General features: G+C 54.9%; 4 protein-coding genes and 3 non-coding genes across 14 annotated transcripts; 2 read left to right on the forward strand and 5 right to left on the reverse strand.

Annotated features, from left to right (window-relative positions):
* Window positions 1–563: 563 nt before the first annotated feature.
* On the reverse strand, window positions 564–9,984 carry NEK8 (NIMA related kinase 8). Its single transcript, XM_021704272.1, has 15 exons — window positions 9,938–9,984; window positions 7,001–7,206; window positions 6,541–6,773; window positions 6,206–6,337; window positions 5,564–5,772; window positions 5,375–5,457; window positions 5,112–5,293; window positions 4,841–4,991; window positions 4,070–4,146; window positions 3,575–3,692; window positions 2,766–2,916; window positions 2,365–2,528; window positions 2,102–2,260; window positions 1,756–1,914; window positions 564–1,361 (listed from the first exon to the last, which is right to left on the reverse strand). Exons 1-15 carry the CDS (start codon window positions 9,982–9,984, stop codon window positions 1,333–1,335), a joined length of 2,100 nt encoding a protein of 699 aa, XP_021559947.1. The 3' UTR covers window positions 564–1,332.
* Window positions 9,985–12,356: 2,372 nt separating this feature from the next.
* TLCD1 (TLC domain containing 1) lies at window positions 12,357–14,238 on the forward strand. The gene is made up of 4 exons (XM_021704487.2): window positions 12,357–12,706; window positions 13,036–13,118; window positions 13,206–13,288; window positions 13,692–14,238. The coding sequence occupies exons 1-4, from the start codon at window positions 12,513–12,515 to the stop codon at window positions 14,073–14,075; spliced, it is 744 nt and encodes a 247-aa protein (XP_021560162.1). The 5' UTR covers window positions 12,357–12,512; the 3' UTR covers window positions 14,076–14,238.
* A 399-nt stretch (window positions 14,239–14,637) lies between these two features.
* On the reverse strand, window positions 14,638–18,954 carry RPL23A (ribosomal protein L23a). Of its 2 annotated transcripts, XM_021703961.1 has the most exons (5): window positions 18,917–18,954; window positions 17,924–18,107; window positions 15,453–15,629; window positions 14,906–14,975; window positions 14,638–14,696 (listed from the first exon to the last, which is right to left on the reverse strand). In XM_021703961.1, the coding sequence occupies exons 1-5, from the start codon at window positions 18,939–18,941 to the stop codon at window positions 14,682–14,684; spliced, it is 471 nt and encodes a 156-aa protein (XP_021559636.1). In that variant the 5' UTR covers window positions 18,942–18,954; the 3' UTR covers window positions 14,638–14,681. The 2 variants fall into 2 exon arrangements, with proteins under 2 accessions (XP_021559636.1, XP_044777722.1); XM_044921787.1 differs by lacking the exon at window positions 18,917–18,954 and having other exon boundaries at window positions 17,924–18,476.
* On the reverse strand, window positions 15,050–15,114 carry LOC123326776. The gene has a single exon (XR_006541318.1). It is a non-coding gene; the product is annotated as a small nucleolar RNA SNORD42 (small nucleolar RNA).
* LOC123326780 lies at window positions 15,715–15,786 on the reverse strand. Its single transcript, XR_006541321.1, has one exon. It is a non-coding gene; the product is annotated as a small nucleolar RNA Z17 (small nucleolar RNA).
* On the reverse strand, window positions 18,196–18,259 carry LOC123326775. Its single transcript, XR_006541317.1, has one exon. It is a non-coding gene; the product is annotated as a small nucleolar RNA SNORD42 (small nucleolar RNA).
* A 1,320-nt stretch (window positions 18,955–20,274) lies between the features above and the next one.
* On the forward strand, window positions 20,275–24,778 carry RAB34 (RAB34, member RAS oncogene family). 7 transcript variants are annotated; one of them, XM_021704486.1, is made up of 11 exons: window positions 20,275–20,293; window positions 21,408–21,620; window positions 21,827–21,918; window positions 22,979–23,044; window positions 23,147–23,248; window positions 23,355–23,419; window positions 23,530–23,581; window positions 23,773–23,854; window positions 23,944–24,034; window positions 24,167–24,274; window positions 24,356–24,778. In XM_021704486.1, the coding sequence occupies exons 2-11, from the start codon at window positions 21,567–21,569 to the stop codon at window positions 24,421–24,423; spliced, it is 780 nt and encodes a 259-aa protein (XP_021560161.1). In that variant the 5' UTR covers window positions 20,275–20,293; window positions 21,408–21,566; the 3' UTR covers window positions 24,424–24,778. The 7 variants fall into 7 exon arrangements, with proteins under 7 accessions (XP_021560161.1, XP_021560158.1, XP_044777718.1 ...); XM_021704483.2 differs by lacking the exon at window positions 20,275–20,293 and adding an exon at window positions 20,595–20,740 and having other exon boundaries at window positions 21,524–21,620; XM_044921783.1 differs by lacking the exon at window positions 20,275–20,293 and adding an exon at window positions 20,595–20,740 and having other exon boundaries at window positions 21,524–21,620; window positions 23,773–23,830.
* Window positions 24,779–25,486: the final 708 nt, after the last annotated feature.

Here is a 25,486-nt window from a genome sequence, read left to right on the forward strand (position 1 = left end):
CAGCCCGCGCCTCGCTCCGGCCGCGCTCCCGGCTCCGGGCGGCGCCGACTGGCGGCCGCGGCCTGCGCCCAGCCCCCCGAGCCCGCCCGCCGGAAGAGGGGGTGGAGCCGCGCCCGCGCGGTCCTAGCGCCCACCGCACCCAGCTCCCACCCACCTCGCGGGCTCGCGGCGTCGGGGTCGGCGGACAGCCAGCCTGGCGCCCTCCACCGAGCGCGCGGGCTCCTCTCTCCCTTTCGTAAGAGATCGTGGCTCCGCTTCTCCCCGGGGCCGGGGGCGCCCTGACGCTGGATGGGCCGGAGGGCCCCGGCGGCCGGACTGGGCCGCGCCACAAAGGTTCGCTTCTCCAGAGCCAACAGCTCGGTCTCGGGGGGCCACGTGTCACCCCAGTGCCCGGGACTCCAGCTTGCAGGTGCTAGGCAGCTGAAGCCTGGCAACCAGATCTGGGGAGCTGGGCTGGCGCGGGGAAGCCGAGCTGGGCGCTGGGCCAGAGGAACCTCGGCCCCAGCCTCAGGCTGCGCCCACATTCCTCCCCGGACCGCGGCCCTGCCCAGCCCTGGGGTGTCGGGCCGCCACCCCATCCCCCCTGAAAAGACCACATTCTAGGCAGGCAGCTGATGTTTTTATTGGCGCGATTTCCCAGTCAACTGGAAAACTGGTCTGGCCCAGCCAGCTACCCTTTCTCCCAACCTGCTTTGGGGGAATGGCTGGGGTGAGGGACAACCTTCAGCAGGGATCCCCCTCTGCAGAAGACACTTTGGTGCCCTTGCAGATGCACTCCCAGTCCGCTCAGAAGTTGTGCTGCACATCTATGCCTCGGGATCTCGGAGTGGGGGTGGGTGGGGAAGCTCCCTGTTCCAGGCAATGCAGAAGCCAGGCTGCCAGAATGGCCAGTCCAGGCAGGATGGGGCTTGCCCTGCTCCAGAGCACTGAGCTGCTATCCCAGGGGGCACCAGCGGCTTATTTTCTAACTGGGGTGGGGAAAGGACAGGGTCTGGGTGGAGCCACAGCTGCCTCCAGCTTTTTTCTGCCAAGACTCTGGAGGCCACCCTGCTTCGGAAGGTTGGGTCGGCTTTCCGACTCTAGCCAGTCTGGACCCTGGGGACACCAACTTAAGAGGGGTGGGGAGAGAAAAGAGAGATACTGGGGGAACGGGGTGGGTTGAGGTTTACGGGTCCAGGGCCAAAGGAGAGTGGCCGCTTCCCTGGTTCTTCTGCCACACTGAGGACCCTCCAGGCGGCTGGTGGGGACAGTCTTGCTGCAGGCAGCTGCAGTTTTCAAGCACGGTCCGAGGAGCAGCAATATCAGGGTGGTCCAGGGGTGTACCTAGGTGCCTCATGGTGGAATCGGCTCATCTGTAACCGCTGGAGGGTACAAACGAGAAACCCCTGCAGCCGCCCTGAGGGCAGTGCCTCCAGCAAGGGATACCCACCTCCGCTCCCGCTCCCACTCCCACTCCCACACGGGGCCCTGGACTCTGGACCCTGACCGGCCAGAAACAGAGGTTCCAACTAAATGGGATTGGGGGTAGGAGAAAGAATGCCTTTGGGCCCCGGGAAGCACTGGGAACAGCCCTTCAGAAGGGCTGACTGACTCCCTTGCCCTCCCCAGGCAGGAAGCTGTCTTACCCTGCAGCTTCTGCTTTCATTTATCTGGGGGCTTAAGATGCTTTTAGTGCTTTGGGCTGTGACCACTGGGGGATGGGAGTGTGGGCAGGGACGCGCTGGATTAACCCTTGTGCGGAAGGTTACAACTCACGGCGGACTGCCAGGAGAGTGTTTCCATGGCAACACGACACAGAAGTCACTGTGTAGGGGTGTGTCTCATCCAGCTGCACTGGCCGAGGGAGTCCAGCATCCTCATCCCTTCTTCCTAGTCGACCTCGGGCCCCTTTGCCCCAAGAGTACACTTCACCCTCTGCCAAAGCGAATCCCAAGGACGGAAATAGGAGGACACAGCTTAGCAAGCAGCTACCCTCCTGGATTGCCGTACTGGCCCCAGTAGGAGGTTCAGGAGCCCTGAGCAGGATACTCCCCCCACCCCCGACTGCTCATGGGCCTGCCAGCACCCCTATCTGCCCCCATTGTGCCCACTAATCAATCACCTGCCCCAATGGCTACAGTGAACGCATCCCCACAGGCCACCGTTGCTATCTTGATATTCTGCAGGCCTTGGACTTGACAGGGTGCCCTGCTGACCCGGCACGCACTGGTGCCCAACTGCCCATGCTGATTGCTGCCGAAAGTATAGCAGTCACCAGACGCTGCAGGGAGGAAAGAGGAGAGGAAGGAAAGGGGTGCCTCAGCTGAGATCCCGAGGAGGCCAGGAGAGTCGACCTGCGGCCTCCTGTGCCCGGGTCCTACTCACCAGTCACTGCAGCTGAATGAGCAGTGCCCAGGTCCACACTGAGCAGGGGCTCCTGGTCGAGGGGTGCAGAACCTAGTGGTGTGAAGCTCAGGGCCTCCTCCACCTGCTGGTGGGGGGCAGGCTCCCCCCCCAGGGAGAGGTGGTCCAGGCCCAGCTTGTTGAACCTGGAAGGTGGAGCCAGAAGCCAAGTCCGACTGATGGTTTGCATAGACCCGACTGACCCCACCAATCTGGGCAACAGCTGGTCCCTAGGGGACAGATCCCACCCTGGATTGAACCCAGCAGCACTCTCAACCCCACCCTCAGTTCGGACCCTCGGTGGAAGGGAGGCCATGACAGATGGAGCATTAGCGGCCAGGGAGGGGGAGCGGCAGGCTGGTCACGCCAGGGGACCCATTCACCTGTTACTCCCACAGGCCAGGGCTCGACCAGGGACAGTGAGGATCATGGAGGAGTCAATGCCACATACCACCCGCTGGGCTTCCTGTCCTGGGGGCATGGACACCTGCTGGGGGCAGCTGTGGGACTCCCTGGTGCCCAGTCCCAGCCGACCTACAAGGAGAAACCAGGATGGGGCTAGTCTGGGTTTTAGGGTTGGTGATACCAGGATGAGGAGCAGCCACGGAGAGGAGGTAACCTCGTGAGTGAAGGCTGTGCCCTCAGCCAGAAATACCTAACCTTGGGCCCTCTGTGGCCAAAATCCTACTCTTCCTTATGGCACTGTTCAGGTGCCAACTCTGTCTCCTCCAGGGACGTCCCATGCCATTCCTTGGGTTCCCACATCTCTGGACCCTGAGGGGAGCCCTGATGCTGTCTCTCTTTTATTGCAGAGAGATGTCATCCCTCCCCCGTCTAGAGTGAGTCTGCCAGGAGAACAGAAACCCCATGTAAGTCCTCTCTGGTTTCAAATGCCTAGCATGACATCTGACCCAGAGAGGGCCACTATAAGTACTGCCAGATGAAAGAGATCTCTCATTATGTCATAAGCACCTGAAGGAAGGGACTCCTGTTCATATTGTCTCTGCACCCAGCACAAGGAGGGGCTCCTACTAGATGTGCAGTAAAGTTTTGTTAAATCAAGAAATGAGTGGAATTGGAAGAGAAAGGAGGGAGAAGGGGCCATGGGGTGGAAGGCGGGTATGAAGAGGAACCAGTCCCAGTCAGGCATGTGAGATGGAGCCTAGAGCCTGGAACAGGGCGGAGGGCTTACCACTGTCGCCACGGCCCCACGCAAAGAGTTCTCGCTCAGTGGACAGGGCCAGCACGTGGGACGCCCCACAGGCCACCTGCACCATCTCGTAGCCCAGCAGCGCCTCCACAATGGTGGGCTAGAGAGAGAGGGGAAGCAAGAGAGACTAGGTAAGGGGCCTGGACCAGCTGCCTGGCCTCAGCATCCCGTGGAGGAACGAAGAAGTTGGAGGCTGCAAATTCTCACGAGACAGCTGTGTCTTTAACTGCCACACACACCCCCGCCACACACACACACACACTCTCACACACACACACACACACTGCAACCACTGGGGAAAAGCCTGGTCTTTCTGTACTTCCCCTGGTGTGGCCCAGAACAGGTGCAGCCTGGGAGCTAGAGGGACCTGTGGCTGCTGGGGATCCCCGGCCTCCAACTCCGGTGTCAGCTGTCCGATGCGGGCTCCTTGCCATCTCCCCACTTCCACCTCCTCCCCAAGGTACCTGCAGCACCCACCTGGCTGAGGTCATTGAGGCTGCCATGGCCTAGGCACCCATTGCTGCCACTGCCAAAGGTCATGATGATACCTCGGTCTGCAGAGGGAGTTGGTGAAGAAAGAGAAGGGAGAGAGGTTGGGCTGTTTTTCCAAAGAGGCCAGTCCATGGGTTGGCGGAGCAAGAAGTTGGAAGCAAAGTCTGGAAGAATGGAACAAGAGGCAGAAAAGGACAGGCAGGGTGTCTCTTCGTGGGAGTTTGGACAAGTGACAGCCTCTGAGCTTTATTTTTATTTTTTAAGATTTTTTATTTATTTATTTGACAGAAACACAGTGAGAGAAGGAACACAAGCAGGGGGAGTGGGAGAGGGAGAAGCAGGCTTCCCGCCGAGCAGGGAGCCCAATGTGGGGCTCGGTCCCAGGACCCTGGGATCATGACCTGCGCCGAAGGAAGACCCTTAACGACTGAGCCACCCAGGCACCCCGCCTCTGAGCTTTAGATCGGAGCTTTCCAGATCTGTCACTGAGCCTCCCTCAAATGAGGATAATATACAGTAACTACCTGGCCAGGACTATTGTGAAGGGTAAAGGAGATTGTGTAAGTAAAGTATCTCTCTCTCTCTCAAAATTATAAATACATCTTTAAAAAATAATAATAATAAAGCAGCTGGTGCAGGCTAACGAGTAGAGAGGAGCATTAGGAGTGAGCAAATGACAACCAACGAGGGGAGTTGCTCTGGGGGGCCTTCTGAGACACTGTGGGATGCCCCAGGATAGTCCCCTGCTGGACTCACCGGTCAGGCAGGCTGTGAAGAGGTCCCCGCAGGCCACATGCTTGATAGTCACGCCCGACTGGCCCTCCAGGAAACGGGAGACAAACTGGGGCAGCTGCTGCTCCACGGCCCCCGGCAGGAGGGCACCCCCTCCGGCGCCTAGGGGCGGGGCCTGCGGGAGGCCGGGAGGGCGTGGGCGGCGCGTGGGCGGCGCCTGAGCGGCCCCTCCGGCCCCGCCTCCCGACCCCGAGCATCCAGCCGCCCCCCACCCCCCGCCCCCCAGCCTGCTCACCTCCCACAGGATGAGGCGCCCCGAACGCGTGACGCCCGCCTTCTGCGTGCGTCCGGCTGCCACCTGGACCACTTCTGTGTTGAGCATCGGCAGCCGCAGCGGGGCGCTGAGCCCGCCGCCCCACGCGTACACGGACGACAGCGGTGGGGGAATGGCCGGCCGTGGGGGCCCCCGGGGTATGCCTGCGGGACAGCGCGTCGGGCCGATTAGACTGGTGGGAACGGCTTGGCGTCAGGGGGCACCGGCAGTCGGCTCTGACTTACCCCTGCAGCGGGCGCCAGTGCTCCTGCTCCCTGTGCTGCCGCCAGGGGCCATGGGTGGCCCAGGGACCAGGGACTTCTCTGCCCTGTGGGTCAGACGGGGGCTTCAGGACACGAACCATTCCTGGCACCCCCGCACGCAGGCTTACTGTGCTCCCCCTGGGGGTCCCCGCCCCCACTCCCTGCACAGGCCTCCTCATGCGGACACTGCCCAAGTCGGTGTGAAGGTTGAGGAGGGCGCGGATGCAGAGGGGCTGTGCCATGATGTGGCTGAGCGGCGGCCGCCGGGAGGGCTCCAGGCTGAGCAGACTGAGCACGAGCTGGCGCAGCTCAGGGCTGTACCGGTCAGAGATGGGCGCAAAGGTGCCGCTCATGATCTTCAGCACCAGCGCTGGCAGGTTCTGTGGAAGCACGGACAGGGAGGGTGGCCAGAGCCTGGGCCAGGCTCTTGGGAGGCAGCACCTCCCGCCTCCAGGTCTAATGGGGTGGTCAGAGCAGAGCCCGGCACTCAGAACTTGCAGTCTGACTGACCAGGGGACTCCCAGTGAGAGGAACTCCTCATAGGGGAGCTGCAGCTATGTCCTCAGAAACCTTAGGGGGTTCGGAGAACTCACATCTTGCCCTTAGGAGGGTCCCTAGTCTGGTGCCCTCAGGAGTCCTCGGTTTCATGGGGGACCCAAGCCTGTGGGAAGCCACAGCCCTGGGGTAATCTACCAGTCTGATGAGGGAAACAACTCAGCCAAAAGAGAAGAAACACTGAAGTGGCTGGAGCCAAGGACTTCCAGGGGAGGGAGACAGACATTTCCCAATTGTCTCTTTGGGGGTATAACTCACCGCAGCTTCAAAGGCCCTCTTGAGACTGGCCAGCTCATAGAGGACACAGCCCAGGGCCCAGATGTCACTCTTCTGGTTGTAAGGCTTGCCCTCACACAGTTCAGGGGAGATGTAGCATGGGGTGCCCACCACCTGCAGGAGGGAAGCGGATATTATTATAGCTCAGGGGAGGGAAGGCCCTGTCCAAGGCCCACCGGAGACTGCTTCTCCCTGCAGGACCACCCAGCCAGGGGCTAAGGGGCCAAGGTCTTGGGGAGGGAGGGGGTTGGGATGCAGAGTGAGCCTTGGCCCTCAAAACCTCCAGCACCCTTGAGGTCCCCTCTGTGCCCAGGCACCGTGTAGGCCTTGCTCTTGCTACTAAGGATCTTGGAGATGCCGAAGTCACCAATCTTGACAACCATGCGGTGTTTGTCAAGAAGGATGTTTTGAGTCTTGAGGTCCCGGTGCAGGATGAGATGGGTGTGCACGTGATGCAGCGCGAGCAGGATCTGCACAAAGAAGTGTAGGATGGTCTCCTCCTCCAGCAGGGAATTACAGCGCTTTTGGATGAACTCAGCCAGGGTGCCACCTGCAGCCACAAGGAACTAGTTAAGCTCTAGGCTTTCCCATGCCTGGCACTCTCCTGTTGAGAAACTACCAGCCCAGACAGGGCAAGGGCCTGCCAGCCTCACACAACTCTATACCTCTGACCCTCAGTCCAACCTGTTCTGAGGAGGAAAGCTGGCTGATCTGTATCTGTCTGTTCCACAGGTAAGAGGCCCTTGGAGCCAGGCCAATGCAAGAAGGCTGGCCCACCTGGTGCGTATTCCATGGCAATCATGAGGGCCTTGTCCTCCAGGAAGTTCTCATAGTACTCAATGACATTGGGGTGGTTGAGGAGCTTGAGGACCTGGCACTCATTTTGGGCTGCCTGCCGCTCTTCTTTGGTCATCTGCTCCACTGGGATCTGCTTGATGATCACCAGCTTCTGGTCAGCCTTGCGCAGGCACAGGTGCACAATCCTGGGGACACAGAGCACAGGGGTAGGTCCCAGCTGAGCCTCCAGCCACACATCAGGCAGGGCAGACCTGGTCACTGGATGTTCCTTAGAAGAGGGGAAATAGAGGGGCACCTGGGTGGCTCAGTCGTTAAGCGTCTGCCTTCAGCTCAGGTCATGATCCCAGGGTCCTGGGATCGAGCCTCGCGTCGGGCTCCCTGCTCTGCGGGAAGCCTGCTTCTCCCTCTCCCACTCCCCCTGCTTGTGTTCCCTCTCTCGCTGTCTCTCTCTCTCTGTCAAATAAAATCTTAAAAAAAAAAAAAGAGGGGAAATAGGCACAGAGACTAAGAGGTCAGCTAACTAAATGTGCAGAACACCGAGTTTAAGAACAGGGAGAACTAACCACAAACACTGTGTGAGACCTTGGGCAAGTCATTTAACCTGAGGCACAGTGAAGTTAGTCTTGATCTTCCTAAGTCCCCATAGACTTTGGAGTTAACTGCCTGGGTTCAAATTCTGGCTCCTCCTCTTACTACTTACCTGGTTTGGGATTATATGACATTTTCATCTGGAAAACAGAATCAATTTCCCTGGGTTGTTGAGAGGATCAAATGAGAAAATGCATGTAAGGCACTTAGCATGATGCTTGGCACATAAAAACTGCTCTATGCGTGGAAGCTGGTCATACTATTATTTTCTTTTCTTTTTCTTTTATTTATTTATTTATTTATTTTATATTTTATTTATTTGACAGCGAGAGACACAGCAAGAGAGGGAACACAAGCAGGGAGAGTGGGAGGGGGAGAAGCAGGCTTCCCGCGGAGCAGGGAGCCCGATGTAGGGCTCGATCCCAGGACCCTGGGATCATGACCTGAGCCGAACGCAGATGCCCAATGACTGAGCCACCCAGGCGCCCCTCTTTTTTTTTTTTTTAAAGATTTTTTTTATTTAACAGAAAAGAAGGGCCCGCGTGAGGGGGAAAACCAAGCAGGGGGAGCGGGAGGGGGAGAAGCAGGCTTCCCGCCGAGCAGGGAGCCCGATGCGGGGCTCGATCACAGGACACTGGGATCATGACCTGAGGTGAAGGCAGACGCCTAACGACTGAGCCACCCAGGCGCCCCCATACTATTATTTTCTTCCAACTCTGGTCAGTGGCCATAAACGCAGGGTCCTTGTTCTCCTTCACAACTATATCCCCAGAGGAGAGACCCGTATTTAGCACATAGTAGGAACTCAATGAGTATCTGCTGAATGAATGGAGTGTAAGGTGATCATCTAAGTATCAAATTTATATTTCCAACTCAAACCTCTCCTCTGAGCCCCAGACTCACACATCCAACTACCTGCTTTGCTTTCTACCTGAATGGCTTCCAAGCATCCTAAATTTTTTTTTTAAAGATTTTATTTATTTATTTGTCAGAGAGAGAGAGCAAGAGTGAACAGCACAAGCAGGGGGAGCTGCAGGCAGAGGGAGAAGCAGGCTTCCCCGCTGAGCAAGGAGCCCGATGCAGGACTCGATCCCAGGACCCTGGTTTCATGACCTGAGCGGAAGGCAGCTGCCTAACCGACTGAGCCACCCAGGCATCCTGCATCCTAAATTTTAAGAAATTCAAAATAAAACTTTTGATTTCTGCCCCCAAACCCTTTCCTTCCTCAGTCTCTTCCATCTCAGTTACTGACACCACCATTAAAGTCAGACATCTGAAAATCATGCCAAAATCTTTCCTTCATTTCACACTAACATATCATCAGTAAATCCTGTTTCCACCTCCAACATATTATGAACTCAACCATCTCTGACCTCTGCTATAACCCTTGACCAAATCATTATTTCTTGCCTAAAGTACTGCAATAGCCTTTAAAATGGTGCCTTTCACTTCTGTCATCCTCAAATCTAAGTTCCACACAGCAGCCAGAGTGACATTTTAAAAATGCAAATCATATCAAGACCATTCATTCTGCTTAAACCCCTTCCCTTTTACACTTCAAATAAATTCAACCTCTTTACCTCAGCCTATTAGGCCATCATCTGTCCTCTGTGACAATCACATTTTATACCATTCTTCATATATATATGTGTGTATATATACAGATATACACACATATATATATCATTCTTTACCTACTACATACTACATGACCACTACATTCCAACTTCACCAGTCTTTTTCTCAGTTCCTTGAATACTCTGAATTCTTTCTTTCCCGCGTGCGGATATGCTGCTTCCTCTGCCTGGAAAGCTCTGCCTTCACCTTCGGGTTTCTGGTTTTCATTCCTCAAGTCTTGACTTTAAACTTCACCTCTCTGAGAAATTTTCCTTGACCCCCTCCCCAAATAAGTACCCCCGGTGTATGCCACACTCGCAGCTTGTTAATAACTGCTTTAATATCTTGTTTATTGTATTATTTTACTACAGTCTGTAAGCTCCGAGAGGGAAAAGACCACGCCTATTTTGGTCTTTACTGTACAGTCGGCGCCGAGAGCCTGACCGGTATAGTTGGCGCTCAATCTTTGTTGAATGAATGAGTCAGGAATCAAAGAACGCAACTCTCAGGGGGCGCACAGGCTTGTCGGGGGCGGGACCTCGTTAGAGGCGGAGTCTCCCAGCTGGGCCCGGGACCGGAAGCCTGGGCGGGGCTTTCCGAGTGGGCGCTCACGCGTCGGGGCGCGGCTAACAGGGGAGCGAAATAGCGGTCAGAGTTGGGGCTCATTTTCCCTCTCCCCGACCAATTTCCTTCCCCAGATCCCTGGCTCACCCGAAGGCACCTCTCCCCACCACTCGGATCCGCTCGTACTTCTCCATCTCATTTCTGAGTCACATTTCCGGAACCCCCCACACCCAGGCGCGGCGCGTGCGCGGGCCCGCCCACTCTATGGCCACGCCCCCTACGCTGCAAGATAATGGCGGGGCGGAGCAAGTGAGATTGGTGTGGGTTTCAGCTCTGCGTCTAGCTTGGGCTGTTTACCCAGTCCTTGCAGCCCCCGGCCACAGTTGCTTTTTCAGAGTCCCAGAAATGGGGTTTTATGCCAGTTCTTGGCGCGCTTGGCAGGTAGAACGGTAGCAGCCATTCCCTACACACGTGTTCGCATCCGGCCCTCACAAAACTTCCTTAGAGCGGAGGGGTGCCCTGCACAACCAGTGAGGGTGAAAAGCAAGGGCCAATCTCTCTCAGCCCACTTTAAAGATTTTATTTATTTGAGACAGAGAGAGCAGGAGAGGGGGGAGAGGAAGAGGCAGAGGGAGAAGCAGATTCCCCGCTGAGCGGGGAGCCCCAGCGGGGCTCCACCCCAGGACCCTGAGATCATGTCCTGAGCCGAAGGCAGGCGCCCCTCTCCCCCCGACTTCTTTGCGCACTAGTGACACTATTTGGGAAGGAGAGAGCGCATTCTCATTGGCACGCAAATAATAAACAGCCAAAACTGTACCGAGAGTGTCAGCATTCTCGGTCTGTGAGGCAGGGAGAAGGGTTAGTTTCGTGTTTGCCTAGGGAGGGACCGGGGAAACACCAAGCCGTGCACATGGATTCACCTAGGGAGGAGGAGACTCCAGGCTGTCCCAACAAGTGAGCACCGCTCTCGTCATCACTACCCCCCCCCCCCCCGCCCTGCACACACACAACTTTGCCGCAGGTAATCCGTCTTCAACGCTCAACTATAGGGAGAATCTCCTTTGGGGATTAGATGAGAGGGAAGTGGACCACTATCTGTAAGCATCAGAGAGAGGAGGAAGGAGAGCTGTTTGACCGATGTGGGTTCAAGGCTTCTGCCTAAACGTAGGGGGCTGGTTAGTACGATTGTCTAGGGTTTTGACCGGAAGTGAGTTTAATTCCTGTTGTCTCCCTGTGCCTCCTGCTCTGTGCGAGCTCCATAAAAGCTCAGTTAAGGAGCGAGAGGATGGTGATTAGCAAAGAGACAGCGTCCCTATTTCTGAGCGAGTGAGGAAAGGAGTGTTTATGTTCTGTCCCGCCCCACCACTCAAAAGGGTACTCAAACCTGCCCACGTGGAAAGACCACTAGAGGGGCCCCACGAGGGGCCCTCGGTCGCTGGCTCAGGCTTTTGTTGGCTGATGAACAAAGCTGCCCTGTGAGCAAAGGGAAGCGCAGAGGGGAAAAGCCACACAACTCGGGACACTCGTGCTCTCACCTGGAAACCAATCGGGCCGTGGTTGACCCAGGAGCCCACAGGGGTTAATATGTAACCTTGGAACCGTCAAGGGAGGCAAATACCCAAACCTCTTGGTCCCTCTAGCTTTCCCTCCCTCTCGCAGCATCTTTTCCCTAGCCCCGCCTCCCCCCTCCCCCCACTACCGTCCTCTCCTCTATCACCACCCCAGCCTCGGGTCCTCAGCCTTTCCCCCTTTCGCACCTCGCGTGTTAGGAGGCAGGAGGGGATCCTGCGCCAAGATGGGGATAGGCTGACACCTAGTGACCACGAGCTGCAACTGCTCCAGGCCACTGTCCTGAAGAGTAAGGGTCACCCCAGCAGCCCGGGCAAATCCGCGGTCTTCCTCGTGCCAGCCTCCAGGGAGCCAGGAGAAGAGCTGGGACTGTCTGAGGGAGTACTGTGACAGCCGCTCGGCCCCAGCAGCCCAAGAGCGGTCTGGGAAGAAGGGTGATGGATTAGTCGACCCTTTCTAGGCACCGAGTCGATGCGGGGCGCCGTAGAAGCTGATAAACATGTCCGTCTCTGGCCTGAAGAAGCTAGAGATCCAGTGAAAGAACAGGGTATGGGCGGAGACCATTATCGAGGCGGGGCTCGGACCCCTCCCCAGGATCAGGGCTTAAAGGACGCGGGTGTGCGACGGGCCCCGCCCCGCTCTGCCCAGAAAGGAGTTGAGGGCGGAGAGAGAGGTCTCTCAGTACCCGCCCAGGCGGGGGAGCCGGTAGCCCTGGGGAAAGAGGGGACGCAGGTTAATGAGGCCAAGCGAGCGAGGCAGGACTCCGTCGGCAGTCGGGAGGCGCCAGCGAGGGGTGCCGCGGCGTCGGCGCCCCCCAGGAGAGCCCCTTTTCGCCCGAAGTCCGCGGGAGCCAGGCGGGGCCCGGAGGCCCCCGGGAAATGGGGCTCTGGCCCTCGGTGCCGCGGAGGCGCCGGAGGGACTGGGGCAGGCGGCAGGGGCGGGGCGGGGCGGGAGCGGCTGGGGGCGGGGGCAGAGGCCCGCGGGGAGGAGCCGGGAGGAGTGCAGGGGCCTAGAGGGCAACGCGAAAACTATGTGAGGTTGGCGGCCGGCGGGGAGGCGGCGGGTGTGGACTGGCCGGAGAAGAGCCCCGTTCCCGGAGCAGTCCGACGAGGCGGCTTAGGGGGCAGACAGACAGACTGCAGGGAGGGCCAGCATGCCCCCACTGCTGCACCCCGCCCTGCCGCTGCTCCTGGGCGCCACGCTGACCTTCCGGGCGCTCCGGCGCGCGCTTAGCCGCCTGCCCCTGCCCGCGCACGTGCGCGCCGACCCCCTGCGCACCTGGCGCTGGCACAACCTGCTCGTCTCCTTCGCGCACTCCATTGTGTCCGGGGTCTGGGCGCTGCTGTGGTGAGTGAGGGACTGGGGGAGTGAAGGTGGGTGGCTGGGGGAATCCCACGTTTCTCTCCGCATCACTCTCTGGCATGCTCAGGCCTTGCAGTCTCACCTGATTCCGTTTGGAAAGCTCTCCAACTAGGAGCGGCAGAGGTCCCAGGGGAGGGGGGAAAGCTCATCTGGGAACCGGGAGACACCTGGGTTTCAGCCAAGCCTCTCCTCACTTTCCACAAAGCCAATAGCGTGAGCCCAGATTCCCCGGGGACTGGGAGGGGTAATGGGGGAGTAGAGGGTCCTTGGGGATGCGGAGATGTTGAGAGACTGACTGCCTTCTTCCCTCCCAGTCTATGGCAGACCCCCGAGATGCTGGTGGAGATTGAGACGGCATGGTCGCTTTCTGGCTACCTGCTGGCTTGCTTCTCCGCAGGTAGGTCTTGCCCAGAAAATAAGTAGGTGCGGGGAACAGGGAGCTTTTTGTTCAGTTCCTTTGACCTTTTCCCATCCCCCCCGCTAGGATATTTCATTCATGACACGGTGGACATCGTGGTTAGTCGTCAGACACGAGCTTCTTGGGAATACCTCCTTCATCACCTCATGGTAAATGAGAAGCCGGGGATGTGGTGTAGGCCTGGTGCTAGCAACCTGGTCTCAGCCCTTTCTGAACCTGGGAGGTGAAGACCATCTTTCTTAAGCCCATTTCCAACCCGTGTCCTACATCTCATGCCAGGACACTGAAGGTTGGCAGTTTCTGTGCCCTTGGTGAGTTAATTTTTGAGGCCAGCAATCCATGGCCTTACCTATTACCTCCTTGAACAGACTGGAAACCCCACCCAGAACCAGAATCTGGGCATGGATCAAAATGTAATCATGTTGAATCCACCTTAAGCTATAATCCAGAAGGAAGTCAGTAAGGATGGATTTCCCAGCTGTCACTCCCATCAGCTTTCAGGAAAGCCATGGCATCTGGGTTCCCTAACACGTTATCTCCCTTGCCTTCTAGGCTCTGGGTGCCTTCTTTTCAGGCATCTTTTTGAACAGTTTTGTCGGCGGGGGAGTCCTAACGTTGCTGGTAGAGGTCAGCAACATCTTCCTCACCATCCGCATGATGATGAAGATAAACAATGCCCAGCATCTCCTCCTGTACCGGGTCAACAAGTATGTCAACTTGGTCATGTACTTTGTCTTCCGCCTGGCCCCTCAGGCCTACCTCACTCACTTCTTCCTGCGTTATTTGGGCCAGAGGACCCTGGGCACCTTTCTGCTGGGTAACCTACTCATGCTGGACATCATGATCCTCATCTACTTTTCTCGCCTTCTCCGCTCAGACTTCTGCCCTGAGCGTGTCCCCAGCCAGCAACACAAAGACAAGTTTTTGACAGAGTGAGAGGCCCAGAGCCTGCAACTTGTGGCCAGAAGAGCAAACACCGCCAAGAACAGCCTCACACATACGAGAATTAGCCTCAGGCCTGGGGCATCCTCTGCACCTACTATTGAAAATGCTAATGAAAGCACTCCTCTGAAGTCCTTGTCCTTTCTTGGGCAAGGGGTGAGGGAAGCAGACCAACCGGTTGGACATGGTAGTTGGGTGTGGGGACAGGTGCTATGAAAGCCAGCCAGTCCACACTGCCCTGAAGTGGATGCTAATGAGAACTTTGTGTACTGGTTTCCTACAAAGCCCCTTCCAGATAAAAGGAGGGATTCTTGTTTGTTCTCTTACCCCCATGATGGTGGCAAATTGTAGTTGTCCTAGGACGACGAACTCCAATCTGGTAACAAATACCTGAGCTCCCACTGCCAGGATTAACAAGCGTGGGGAAGTAATAATGCAGAGTGTTCCAACAGGGTAAGTAGACCAAAGTCTTGCCCAGCCCCTGTTAACTTAAGTGTGTGAATACCATAGTATGGCCTCCCCCAAAGCCCAACCAGAAATCAACGAAGAAACACAAATGGTGAAAAGATTTATATTTAGATTTAGCCAGCTGGACTCAGTTTAGATGATTCCAATCTGAAAAACAAAAGGGGAGCTTTGTTACTGGGAGCTGAAATGTGAAGATTAAGCTGGAATGTCATGGTCAAAAAGCAAAATGAGATGAGGGTAGAGCCTATTAAGGATAGGGGTGCAGTGAGTTCATCAGCAAAGGTCAGGTTTTGGTCACTAGCAGACACATCACTTGGACCCAGGTGGTAGATGAGTTCATAGCAAAGGAAACTTACTTTGTTGGCAACATCCAAAGCATCATAGTCAGGAGCCAGTCGAACATATGCCTTCTTCTCTCCATCAGGCCTAGGATAAAGGAAGTCTTAATTCCTCCTACCCTCACTGCCCCCAAGCCCTCCCTTTTCCCCCTAGTCTTTCTGGCACATCAGTGGTTCCTTTGTTCATGTCATTCTTTCCCAAATAGTGACTTTTCCATCATTTCCACAGGAGACTAGGCATGCCATCAAACCACAAATGAAGCCAACTCCCCTTTGTGGGGAACACCACAGAACATTTTAAGGCGTAAGTCCAGGTAATCTGACATAAGTGTGTCTTACTCAAAGGCCTGCCTGTCTAGAGGTGTACGGAATCAAGAAAATGAACACCAACACCATACATCAAGTCCTAGAGGCAGGAGGGCTAATGTGTCCTCAGAAGGCTGTTTATTAGATACAAAGGACTAGAATTACAGCAGAAGCTGTTCATTTCTTAAGGCTCACACCCTGTGAAACCTACTTCTGACCCCATGCAGGTTTCCTGGCTCCTGACCCAGGCCCTACTCACCTGATCAAGGTGTTGACCTTGGCCACGTCAATGTCATAGAGCTTCTTCACAGCCTGTTTGATCTGGTGCTTATTGGCCTTGACATCCACAATGAACACAAGCGTGTTGTTGTCTTCTATTTTCTTCATGGCTGACTCAGTAGTCAGGGGGAACTTGATGATGGCATAGTGATCAAGCCTGGGGAAGAGGCAAAATGGTATCGCCTGGGTCCGATAAAAGAAAGGATAGGCCCCCTTTTAGAGCCCAAAGCCAAAAGAGCCCAGGTGCATCAGACCATGAAGTAGCAATCATTTTTGTCAGACTTTGGTCGCTAAACAGTGTCATCATCTGCACCTTAAACTTAGGGACCTAGGAGCAGAAACCTGTGCACTTTCTTCCCCTTGAAGGGCTTTATCTTTTAAAAAATTTTATTTATTAGAGAGAGCACACAAGCGCACGCTCAAGAGCAAGGTAAGGGGAAGAGGGAGAAGCGGACTCCCCGCTGAGCAGGGAGCCTGCTGTGGGGCTCGACTCCAGGTCTCTGAGATCATGACCTGAGCCAAACAGACTGAAGTACTTGCATCGTACAAAGTGATTTAAAGATCATCTCTGAGTTCCAAACCCCCTTCATTCTTTGACTTCAACATTTTTTTAAAAAAAAGATTTATTTGGGGCGCCTGGGTGGCTCAGTCCTTAAGCGTCTGCCTTCGGCTCAGGTCATGATCCTGGGGTCCTGGGATTGAGCCCCGCATCGGGCTTCCTGCTGGGCGGGAGGCCTGCTTCTCCCTCTCCCACTCCCCCTGCTGTGTTCCCTCTCTCGCTGTCTCTGTCAAATAAATAAAATCTTTAAAAAAAAAAAAAAAATTTATTTGACAAAGAGACAGCGAGAGAGGGAACACATGCAGGGGGAGTGGGAAAGGGAGAAGCAGGCTTCCTGCTGTGCAGGGAGCCGAAGACAGACGCTTAACGACTGAGCCACCCAGGCGCCCCAACAACATTTTTAAAGATTTATTTGTCAGAAAAAGAGAGAGCACGAGCAAGGGGAGCTGCAGGCAGAGGGAGAAGCAGGCTCCCTGTCGAGCAAGGAGCCCGATGTGGGACTCGATCCCAGAACCCTGCGATCAAGACCTAACCGACTGAGCCACCCAGGCGTCCCTTGACTTCCAACATTTTGAAGGGCAAACTTCTGGAAGAAATTTGAGACTTCAGAGGTTAAACAACTTACTTCAAAAGCATAAAGCTAGACTACAGAATCTTAAAACCCAGGGTAGAGTTCCAAAGAATGCTGGTGCTTCACTATGATATTTAATAGACATTTCTGTCTATTAAATTGTCTATTCAGCCCCCATTGGTTGCTGAAAACTGGTTTTGAGGGCCACTGATTGAGAGCAACTTTTATTTACAGTTCAAGTTAAACTTACAGTGGCTTGACCACACCCACCACGTAGCTTTCCCCCTGAAATTTAGAAAAACAAGTCTCTGTTCACGTGGACGCTACATGCCTATCTTAAAGCTAGACATCAGGTCTCAACCTCTCCTGACACTAAATCCCAGGTCCAAATGGGGGTAAAAAATGGTTTCCTCCCTGGACACATCCCACTCTCCTTGTCTTTTTCTTTTTTTTCTTCTCTTTTTTTTTTTTTTTTTTTTTTTAAATTTTTTTTTTTTTTTTTTAAAGATTTTATTTATTTATTTGAGACAGAATGAGAGAGAGAGAGCACATGAGAAGGGGGAGGGTCAGAGGCAGAAGCAGGCTCCCTGCCGAGCAGGGAGCCCGATGCGGGACCCGATCCAGGGACTCCAGGATCATGACCTGAGCCGAAGGCAATTGCTTAACCAACTGAGCCACCCAGGCGCCCTCCTTGTCTTTTTCTTAAGAAGCAGTGGGAAGTGGCAGTTACTACTATTGCTCTGATCTGTGGCCCCCCTTAGGTCGGTTTTATTACTACTAGTGTGGCACCAAAACACTCAAGACCCTAAACCTTTTGCCCATTTCCCCCTATTTCTTTGAGTGTAAAGACTTGAGAGTAAAGAAGAACCTTTTATACACTGTTGCAGGCCTTCTCTGTCCAGTACATATTAATAAGTGTCCTTATCAATCTAGAATCATCCCACACTGTCGCCCTCAAGGACTATTCCCTACAGCAATAGATGCAATGAATAACTAAACCTGGAACTCCAAAACAAACAAAAAAACCAAACATTTAAACAAAGTACTACTTTACAAGTCCAAGAAAGCAGAATTTAAAACCCTGACCATATATGAAGTAATTAACCTAACAATTAACCTTAATAGACACTGAGCGGTTTTAAACAATTCCTGCCAATGTTGTAAAAACATCTCTTGTTCTTAAATAGGGCATTAACAATCTTTTTCACACTCCCCTTAGAGACGCACACTAGGTACCAATATGTATTTGAGAAATCATGCTGTAGGTTTGGTAAATTTCCAAATTACCCAACATCTTTTCATGGGAAAGGACAGTACTGACTTGTTTCTCCTGGGGGCGCTCTTTCGAGGATATTTGGGCTGCCTCCGCAGACGCAGTGTCTTGGGTCGTCGGAATGTAGGTGACGTGCGGATCTTCTTTTTTTTGTGACTGTGGACGCCTTTCAGCACCGCTTTCTTGGCCTTCAAAGCCTTTGCTTTGGCTTCGGCTTTGGGAGGGGCAGGGGCTGAGAGAAAGAAAGAAAATGAGGGCACGGGACTCAGAAACCAATTACTTCCGTCCTCAAAACCCCTAACGGGCGCTCCACCCCACACGTGCATCAGTGGTTCCTTTGACGACATCACAAGTCTCAGGTTAAAATTTTTCCATCATATGCACGATACCGGGGCGAACTCAGAGAGTAACTTCAGGAATACGACGAAGAAAAAAAGGAACTAGCAATGATCCAACGCTTGATACTTGACAAGATGTGTGCTAGTGGTTTTAGCTACCTATATAGCTCTAACACGAGAAAGAAAAAAAAAAAACTAAGCTGAGAACTATAATTTTTTTTTAAAGGCTTCTTATTTTTTATTAGAGAGTACAAACAGGGGGAGCGGCAGGCAGAGGGAGAGGGAGAAGCAGGCTCCCCACCGAGCAAGGAGCCCAATGCGGGGCTCGATTCCAGGACCCCGGGATCATGACTTGAGCCGGAGGCAGACGCTTAACCGTCTGAGCCACCCAGGCGCCCTGAGGACTATAATTCTTTACAGGTCTGGAGACATGGAGCTCCGGCCTGTGGATGCGTGTAGTTCCCCAAAGCCAACAGTCTGGCGGCCCCCAACAGGTGGTGCCGGCCGGGCTTGCCTCCCCAAACCTCCTCATAGGAACCGAGCCCATGCGGCCGGGCCCACGCGCATCGCAGCGTGCCAGAATGCGAGAAACAGCTCCGGAGTAGACACCCCAAGGCTTAGCCCAGCTCTCCTCCCAGTTCGTTCACTCCAAGGGGATCCCACGCCAGCTAGCTGTGGTACTCTCCCCAGCCCCAGCACAAACCTTCTTTCTTAGTCTTCGGCGCCATCTTCGTAAAAGGGATTTCCAAGGCTCGTTTCCAGGGGCTTATAGAGCAGAGTCTCACTGAAGACTCGCGATGTTTTTTATTTAAAGCTGATTGGATATCCTGTAGCTCGGCGCCCTCTGGGAATGGTAGTTAGGTTTTATTTCCTCGCGAGAGTGATTAAGCATGCTCCACCTCTTCCCTCAAAAGAATCTAAAGCTTCTGGGGGGTTGTGGTTTTTTTTGAGACACGTGTTTATTTGCTGCGGCTGGTGGATGTGGACGGTGTAGCTAGCTGCCGCTGGCATCTCGTCCTGAGCCCTTCCCATCTTGAGGAAAGAGTATTGCAGTTCCAGGAGACAGTAACACTGAAAACTGGACTGAGTATAATTAGGTTGACTCAGGGAGAGTGAAGCAAAGCTCTAGAATGTTAGAGCAGAAATTGTCTGGTCCAGGGGCGCCTGGTGGCTCAGTCAGTTAAGCGGCTATCTTTGGCTCAGTTCATGATTTCCGAGTTCTTGGATCGAGCCCTGCATCGGGCTCCCTCCTCAGCGGGGAGGCTGCTTTTCCCTCTTGCTCTGCCCTTCCCCCCACTTATGCTCTCTTGCTCTCTCAAAAAGAAAAAAAGAAAGAAAGAACTTTAGGAAATTATCTGGTCCAAGTCCCTCTAACAACTTCCGTGGAAATTTAGTCCAGAGTGCGGATGTGGCTTATCAATAACACAGGGATTTGGTGGCAGAAAAAGTCGAGTCAGGCAGAGGGGAGGAGAAAACTATCGTAGAAGGTGGTCACATCTACCCCTCTTTACCTGTGACTGTCAGATTTCGTGCGTTTTCCCGATAATACTCTTGAAACGACCAATAGTCCAAACACACGGGGTACAAATTTCTCTAGGGCTCACTAGTTCTTGTGAATAATTTCATTCACAGTCCCCTCCCTTTTTTTTTTCCCCCAAAGATTTTATTTATTTATTCATGAGAGACAGAAAGAGAGAAGCAGAGGGAGAAGCAGGGTCCCAAGGAGCAGGGAGCCCGATGCAGGACTCGATCGCAGCACCCTGGGATCATGACCTGAGCTGAAGGCAGACGCTTAACCAACTGAGCCACCCAGGTGCCCCACAGTCCCCTCCCTTTAAGTAGTCTTCCCTTCCCTGCTCCAGTCCATGTTTGCATCCTCGAATTCGGTTCAGGACACAGAACAAGTAAAGCTTAGGTTTGCTTCTCTGAAGGTCTGTGTCTATCCCACGTCCACCCTACACTTTCTATCTTCCTCCTCCCTTCTTTCGAACCAGATCTCCCCTTTGATGGTGAGAATTATTGTGTGCTACACTGCTCTCCTATCCTGCAGAACTGCAAAATGGAAAAGTTGTCCTTGGGGGTAAGATTCCAATGGGATCAGACAGAACGCTGGTACCAGAGCGGAGTCCCCTAGTCCCAGAGCCGCGACCTACCTAAAGGGCGAAGTTTCAGGTCCACCTAGCCCTTCTTTAGACTCCATTGAGGGAGGCAGGTTCGTCTTCAGCCTCCCACCCCTCGGCCTACACGGGAGCCCTGAAGGAAGACACCCCAGACTGGACGTCTCTTTCCTCGGTGGGCATCCCATTCCGACCCTGGCATCCCCTGTCGGCTCCCCACACCCCACCCCATCCCGGGCAGAAGGGCGAGCGGGGGCAGACTCTATGAGTCACGTTCTGGGTCTGGAGTTGAGGAGGGAAGCGCCGCCTCTCCTTGGGCCCCTTCTCTCCTCCTTTCCCCTCCCCGCCGGTTCCTGGCCCAGCCAGATACTGCGCAGCAATCACCGATTCTCCATCACCAGTTTGACTGGGTAAGGGTCCCCTTGGAGCCGGAGGCCGGCCCAGAGGCGCAGGGGAGAGCGACCTGGGGGACTTCGATCTGGACGGGTTCCAGCCTGGGTGGAGGCGGTCCTGGTGCCCGTGAGGCGTCTGGCAGGGTACCCAGAGCTGGGGCAGCGCCGTGGGGAGGAGAGGAGGGGGAGGCTGGGACAGGCTGCGAGGCCCGGAGCTGCCGGGAGAGGGGCAGGGGGCGGCCCTTCTCCAGGAATTTCCGGGGATCATGTTACAGCGCTCGCGAAGGGAGAGCGGAGTGGGACGCCGGGCCCTGCAGCGGACTGGGCCCCTGGCCCCCTCCTCCAGCAGGCCGCGGGCCTTGCAGCGCCATCCCTGCCCACACTGACCCCGTGCGGCGGGGCCGCTCCGCGCCCCCGGGCGGCTCTGTTATGGTAGGACCGCCTCAACCCCGAGCTGTCGTCGGGTCACCGCGGCCCCGAGTCATTGTAGGAACTATCCGGCCCCGAGTTATTGTGGGGTCTGCGCGGGCCCGGGCCCCCCCGGACGGGACTCCCCGCCCCCATTTGGAGGCGGAGGAGTCTCCCCGCCCCCGAGTCGTCGTCGGGACGACTCGGGCCCGGGTGATTGTGGGTTCGCCCCGGCCCCGGATGATCGTCTCATCCCCGTGGCCTGCTGTGGTCGTAGCGTCCCCGAGGCCGCGGGCTCCCGTAGGCTCCCCGTGGCCCAGAGTTATAGTCGGGACACCCCGGTCGCGGGTGATTGTCGGGTCTCCACGGGCCCGGGTCGCTGGGGCAGATCAGGCCCCCGCGCCTTCTCGGGGCTCCCCGCAAGGCCGCAGGCGAGATGAACATTCTGGCGCCGGTGCGGAGGGACCGCGTCCTGGCGGAGCTGCCCCAGGTAGGCGCCAGGGCCACGTCGGGCTTCTGGCTGCGGTGGGGTGTGGGCGGGGAGGAGGCGGCACCAGATCAGTTAGAGGCTTGGGCCCAACGCTGCCGCCCAGCTAGGTCTGCTGCTTCTGGGTGGTCCCCTACCTCCGCCCGGGGCAGCTTGGCTGCGGGACGTGGGCCAGGAGTGGGTGAGTCCCATTCTCTTCTATCCCTCAGTGCCTGAGGAAGGAGGCCGCTTTGCACGTGCACAAAGACTTCCACCCCCGCGTCACCTGCGCCTGCCAGGAGCACCGGACAGGCACCGTGGGGTGAGCTAGACATCCTTAACAAAGAAAGGAAGTCTCAATCAAAGCTAGGGTATACACGCACCCCCTGGGGCTCCGTTTCAGCCTCTACCAGTTATATGGTAATTCCCCCATTTTTACACCCATGTGTTCTCCCTTTTCTTCCCAGCAAGGTTGTGATGAGTCCTATGAAATGGGGTGGGGTAGAGAGACGGCACGGAGAGGGTACCCAACAGGAGAGGGTGGTCACCAGCTCACCTTCCCACATACCACCCATTTGAGCCCCAGGGCAGGGAGCTGTGCCTGTAGGGATGTGTCCCATTATGGGTGAAAGAAGGTAATACTGGTAACATTGGCGTGCCATTAACGGAGCGTTTACTGTGTGCCAGGCAGTGTGTTGGTTACTATTATTGTCTTTTATTAAATGGAAAACACCATCACTTTTAAGATGTATCCTGATTTAAGAGATGTTTAAAATGTGTGTGGGGGGAGTGAAGGGGGGATACCTTTATCTCAGAATATAGGACATTTATCTCATTTTAACCTTGACAACAGGGGCGCCTGGGTGGCTCAGTCGTTAAGCGTCTGCCTGCGGCTCAGGTCATGATCCCAGGGTCCTGGGATCGAGCTCCGCATCGGGCTCCCTGCTCCACGGGAAGCCTGCTTCTCCCTCTCCCACTCCCCCTGCTTGTGTTCCCTCTCCCGCTATGTCTCTCTCTGTCAAATAAATAAATAAAATCTTAAAAAAAAAAAAAAAAACCTTCACAACAACCCAATAGAGTATATACTAAATCTCCACTTAACAAATGTTGAAACTGAGGCTCAGAGAGGCTAAGTAACTTGTCCTAAGTCACACAGCTAGTAGATGTAAGAACTGGGATTCAAATTCCTGTCTCTCTGATGTTGAACCACAAAACACTCATCTGGAAGCATATGTGTCCAGGCAAGCTGCCTGGGAGGCCTTGTGTCTATGGTAACCTCAGCCTTTGTGCAGCTAACTTTATAGACTTAGTAGGGAACATTGAGACTCCCTAGGTTGTAAGAGCTAGTGCTCACGCCTCCTGCCCCCTTTTGTGTCCTACAGATTTAAGATCTCCAAAGTCATTGTGGTGGGGGATCTGTCAGTGGGGAAGACTTGTCTCATTAATAGGTAAGAAGGTGCTCTAGTTGAGCTGGATTGGGCCGGGAAGGGTTTGGCCAGACCTAGCCAGGTGGGCTGGGCTCAGGGCCAGAGCATCTGGTGCTCCCTCAGGTTCTGCAAAGATACTTTTGATAAGAATTACAAGGCTACCATTGGAGTGGACTTTGAGATGGAACGATTTGAGGTGTTGGGTGTCCCCTTCAGTCTGCAGCTGTGAGTGCCTCCTCCACATCTCCAAGCCATTCCTTCCCCCAGCACCTGAACCCCACCTCATGCCCCCCTCCCACATACCTGTGTTGTACCCCCTCCTTCCTCCCAGCTGGGATACCGCTGGACAGGAGAGGTTCAAGTGCATTGCATCAACCTATTACCGAGGAGCTCAAGGTAAGGGCCTCGGTGAAGTGGGGCAGGCGGGTGTCCCTGGTCTCTAATCTAGGGTTGGGGGGATTTGGGAAATGAGCTGGTAATGTCAGTTGTCTCTGCCGCTTTTCCAGCCATCATCATTGTCTTCAACCTGAATGATGTGGCCTCCTTGGAACATACCAAGTATGTGGGGATGCTGAGCTACGATGGGGGCTCCGGGAAGAGAGGGTTCAGAAAAGAGAGGTGGTCAGGAGCATTAGTGGGGAAGGAAAAGAATGCATCGAGGACCAGAGAGAGTGTGATGGGCATATGAGTGCCACCGGGAGGAGCCTCTCCAAGCTCACTCATCCTTGATTGTCTACCCTCTGTGGCAGACAATGGCTCGCTGATGCACTCAAGGAGAATGACCCGTCCAGTGTGCTTCTCTTCCTTGTGGGTTCCAAGAAGGACTTGAGTGTGAGTGTGTCAGTAGGGGAGGGGCGGCTTCCAGCCCAGTCAGGGGACCCCGCCCCCCTCCTTGCCATCTGACTCTGACCTTCCCTCAGACTCCTGCTCAGTATGTGCTGATGGAGAAAGATGCACTCAAGGTGGCCCAAGAGATGAAGGCTGAGTACTGGGCGGTCTCTTCTCTCACTGGTGAGTCAGAGGCTTCAGGTCTTCTGCTGTGGTGTTCCTGTCCACCTGGCCTCTCATTCCTGCCCTTTCAGCTGTGCCCAGTGACTCGAGGCCTGGAACGGCCCCTGAGCACCCATCTGCCCCATGCGTCAGGTGAAAATGTCCGGGAATTCTTCTTCCGTGTGGCGGCGCTGACCTTTGAAGCCAACGTGCTGGCTGAGCTGGAGAAATCGGGGGCCCGGCGCATTGGGGATGTTGTCCGTGAGTGTTTGCCTGGATGGGGTGGCAGAGAGCACGGGGAACCCCTGATCCCTGCTTCACATATTTCCCGGCCTTCTTCAGGCATCCATAGTGAGGACAGCAACCTCTACCTAACTGCCAGCAAGAAGAAGCCCACGTGTTGCCCATGAGCGGTAAGGGGACTGTCCAGAGCCTGCCCAGCCCTGGTGCACTGTGCCACCTTGACTGCCCTAGAGCTCGACCCTGGACATTTGCACTGATTGTTTTTCCAGACCAAAGAGCTGCCCCTTGGTGGCAGTACCCCTGGAGGGGTAGCGGGGACCATGCTAGTCGCTCCCTGCCCCGGGCACCGTGCCAAAGACTAGATGTTTCCCCCCTCCTTTGGGGGGCTCTCCAGGGTGCCCAGCAGTGGGGAGGTAATCCCTGCTGCTTTTGCTTAGCCTGCTGGGCCCTTTTGCGTATGAGGATGCTTAATGATCCCAGCCTCACACTGTGCCTTATGTATTAAAATCTCTGTTATTAGCAGTTTGGGGACTGGAGTCCTTTGTTGGGGATGAGGGATGAGGAATGGGCAGGGCTGGATGGCTATCTTAGGACTGGAGCTTCCTCCTGGATTCTGGCATCCCTGGCCCCTGGGCAGGATCTAGACAGGCTGGGAGCTCAGGAACCACATTTTGGAGGGCTGTACTGGACTCTAAGTGGTTGGCTTTCAGAGCTCTTTCCTTTGGTTCCTCATCCCCAACTGTGTCCCCCCTACTTGGTGCTTATTCCCAAATTTCTACCACTGGATAATTGTTTTCTTTTTTTCACCCCCTTCCTGCTTTCCCTTTAAAAAAATACTTCTCCGAGGAGAACACAGTAAGAAGTGATTGAGTTTTGGATGCTCTTTGGATTGATCAGAAGGCCCAGGGCGGGTATGGGTTTGGCTCTTACTCAGAAGATATGTTACCTAGGGATGCCTGGGTGGCTCAGTTGGTTAAGCATCTGCCTTCGGTTCAGGTCATGATCCCAGGGTCCTGGGATCAAGTCCTGCATCGGGCTTCTTGCTTGGTGGGGAGCCTGCTTCTCCCTCTGCCTGCTGCTCGCCCTGCTTGTGCTTGCTTGCTTGCTGTCTCTCCCTCTGACAAATAAATAAATAAAGTCTTAAAAAAAAAAAGATGTGCTATCTAATATCTAACATTATTAGTGATATAAGCATAAATTTATGAGTAGTGTCTTTTTACATTTTAAAAC

Source organism: Neomonachus schauinslandi, chromosome 15, assembly GCF_002201575.2.
Source record: "Neomonachus schauinslandi chromosome 15, ASM220157v2, whole genome shotgun sequence".
NCBI lineage: Eukaryota > Metazoa > Chordata > Mammalia > Carnivora > Phocidae > Neomonachus > Neomonachus schauinslandi.